The sequence below is a fragment of the Triticum aestivum genome, chromosome 7A (assembly GCF_018294505.1).
Source record: "Triticum aestivum cultivar Chinese Spring chromosome 7A, IWGSC CS RefSeq v2.1, whole genome shotgun sequence".
NCBI classification, from domain to species: Eukaryota; Viridiplantae; Streptophyta; class Magnoliopsida; order Poales; family Poaceae; genus Triticum; species Triticum aestivum.
In genome coordinates, this window is record NC_057812.1 from 345856499 (window position 1) to 345858476 (window position 1978).

General features: G+C 48.8%; 1 protein-coding gene across 1 annotated transcript in view; it reads right to left on the reverse strand.

Moving 5' to 3' along the window:
- LOC123154555 (uncharacterized) overlaps window positions 1–1772 on the reverse strand; it is a 15746-nt gene extending 13974 nt beyond the window's left edge. The window contains exon 1 of the mRNA XM_044573255.1: window positions 1371–1772. Within this exon, the coding sequence (XP_044429190.1) occupies window positions 1371–1649 (279 nt within the window). The 5' untranslated portion in view covers window positions 1650–1772. The remainder of the gene's footprint in view (window positions 1–1370) is intronic.
- Between the last annotated feature and the right edge of the window lie 206 nt (window positions 1773–1978).

Below are 1978 nucleotides of genomic sequence, written 5' to 3' on the forward strand. Positions count from 1 at the left end.
ACAAGATGCGGTCATCAAATGAGGATCTTCGGCACATGATCATTGATCACCTCAACCTGGGTACAGTTTGTTGCCCCCGTCGTGTTGATCCTTCCCCCATCAACCTCTGGTGTGCCACCCTTGTTTGAGTGTGTTACACCGCTCATGTTGTGGCGCGCTTGTTGTACCTCCCCACCGAGGGACACTGTGTGTGCGCATAAGTGTGTCCCACCGCGGCTGTGTGTGTATATGTAATTGCATGTGTTTCCAGCCTTTCTAGTAATGGAATTTAAGTGGGCGACCTCCCTCAAGAAAAAAGAACCCAAATGATAAGTGCCACACATGTGGCATGAAGCACTCCGGCCCTGGCATTTTTTACAACTAAATTTACCATCCAAAAACAAAAAAAAACCAAAAAACCGAAACTTGCCATCCGAAAAGAAAGTTGCCATGCTTGACAAATAAAGTTGTCATCCTCGCGTCACTAAACTTGCCATAAAAACGTTCGGAGTTGCCATGTGTTTGTGCCACACGTGTGACACTTATCAGGGTCCAGAAAGAATACTGGCTCCATTCTACTCCCTCCGTTCCAAAATAGATGACTCAACTTTATACTAACTTTAGTACAAAGTTGGGTCATCTATTTTTAGAACGGAGGGAGTAAAATATATGACGTTTTGGTAGGCTAGTCATATACTCCTTCTAGAATGGAGGTAGTATAAGTTAGCCGGCAAACTTCGGCGAGTTGAAATCGTCATTGTTGTTGAATTGCAGTATACAGATGTGTTAGAATCCAAATAGTACACGATGGTATATACTTGTACTGTCCTTTGTTATATATATGAGATCAACGCACCCCTACAGGGCGATGTGGGATTCCATCAATCCTTTACGTTTTATATGGTATCCGAGCCAAGAGGTCTTGAGTTCAAGACCCTGCCAACACAGTATTAAATAAAACGATTCTACGACCTACATCGATCCCACGTCTAAGGACTAAAATAGCCTAGACGTGGGGGGGGGGGAGTTGAAATATATTGCCCATCTCCCTCCATCAGTTCAGACTTTTGGATGAGTTGGCTGGAGCATGAATTCAATAAATGTGCGATTCCATCAATCATTTACGTTTTATAAGATGTGCCTGCAAACAATAGTGTAACACACTTCCAACTCACGAATCCGAAGAAAGTTTTACCCGTTGCCAAACTGTTTGAACCATTAACATAATCCACGGCTTCTAGCCATAAATTACACGCCTAGCTATCATGAAAATAATAGTCAAATTTAAACAGTTCTAGAGAAATTCGAAACAAATATTCGATTCTACAACAATCAAATCTAAAGCAAGCAGCACGCAGCAGAAGAGAAGACATCCACCATGCTGGACTTACACGGAGAAAAGGGTGGATGAGCGACCATGGAAACCGCTTCTCGTACCGCACCACGGCCGTCTGCAGCTTGCCGCCACCCCCTCCCACCGAGAGGTCCCCGGACATCGGGCGGCGGTACCGGAGGTAATCCGCAATGGAGCTGCTCGCGGCGAACCGCTCCGCCCCGTCCGTCGCCGCGGCGAACGGTAGCAGAACGCGGCGGTGCCGGTGCCGGCGCCGCGCGAGGGTGGGAAAGGCGGCGAAGGAGGTGGAATACGCGGCTGGTGCTGTGGAGAGCATGGCAAGCGCCGGGTTAGCTAAGGCTAGGGTTCGGATGGGAGCGTGTGTGTATAATGGTCCTCACGGAAGGAGTGGGCGAGCACGGAGCTGAGGTTTCCCCGAGGATTGGCTTGGTCTCTCATAGGTGTCCTTACTGAGCGCGAGGCCCGATGGACTGCTGACGTCACAGTCCTTCCCTTCGAGCTGAGCAGTGTGCGCGCGGATGGCTCGCCATCGGCCACGATTCCCTCGGCGGGACACGCTAAGGTCAATTCCAAGGACCCAAATGCTTCAGCCGCATCCGTTTGAAGATAAACAGACACAAAACGCAACTCAACACGTGAAGCAAA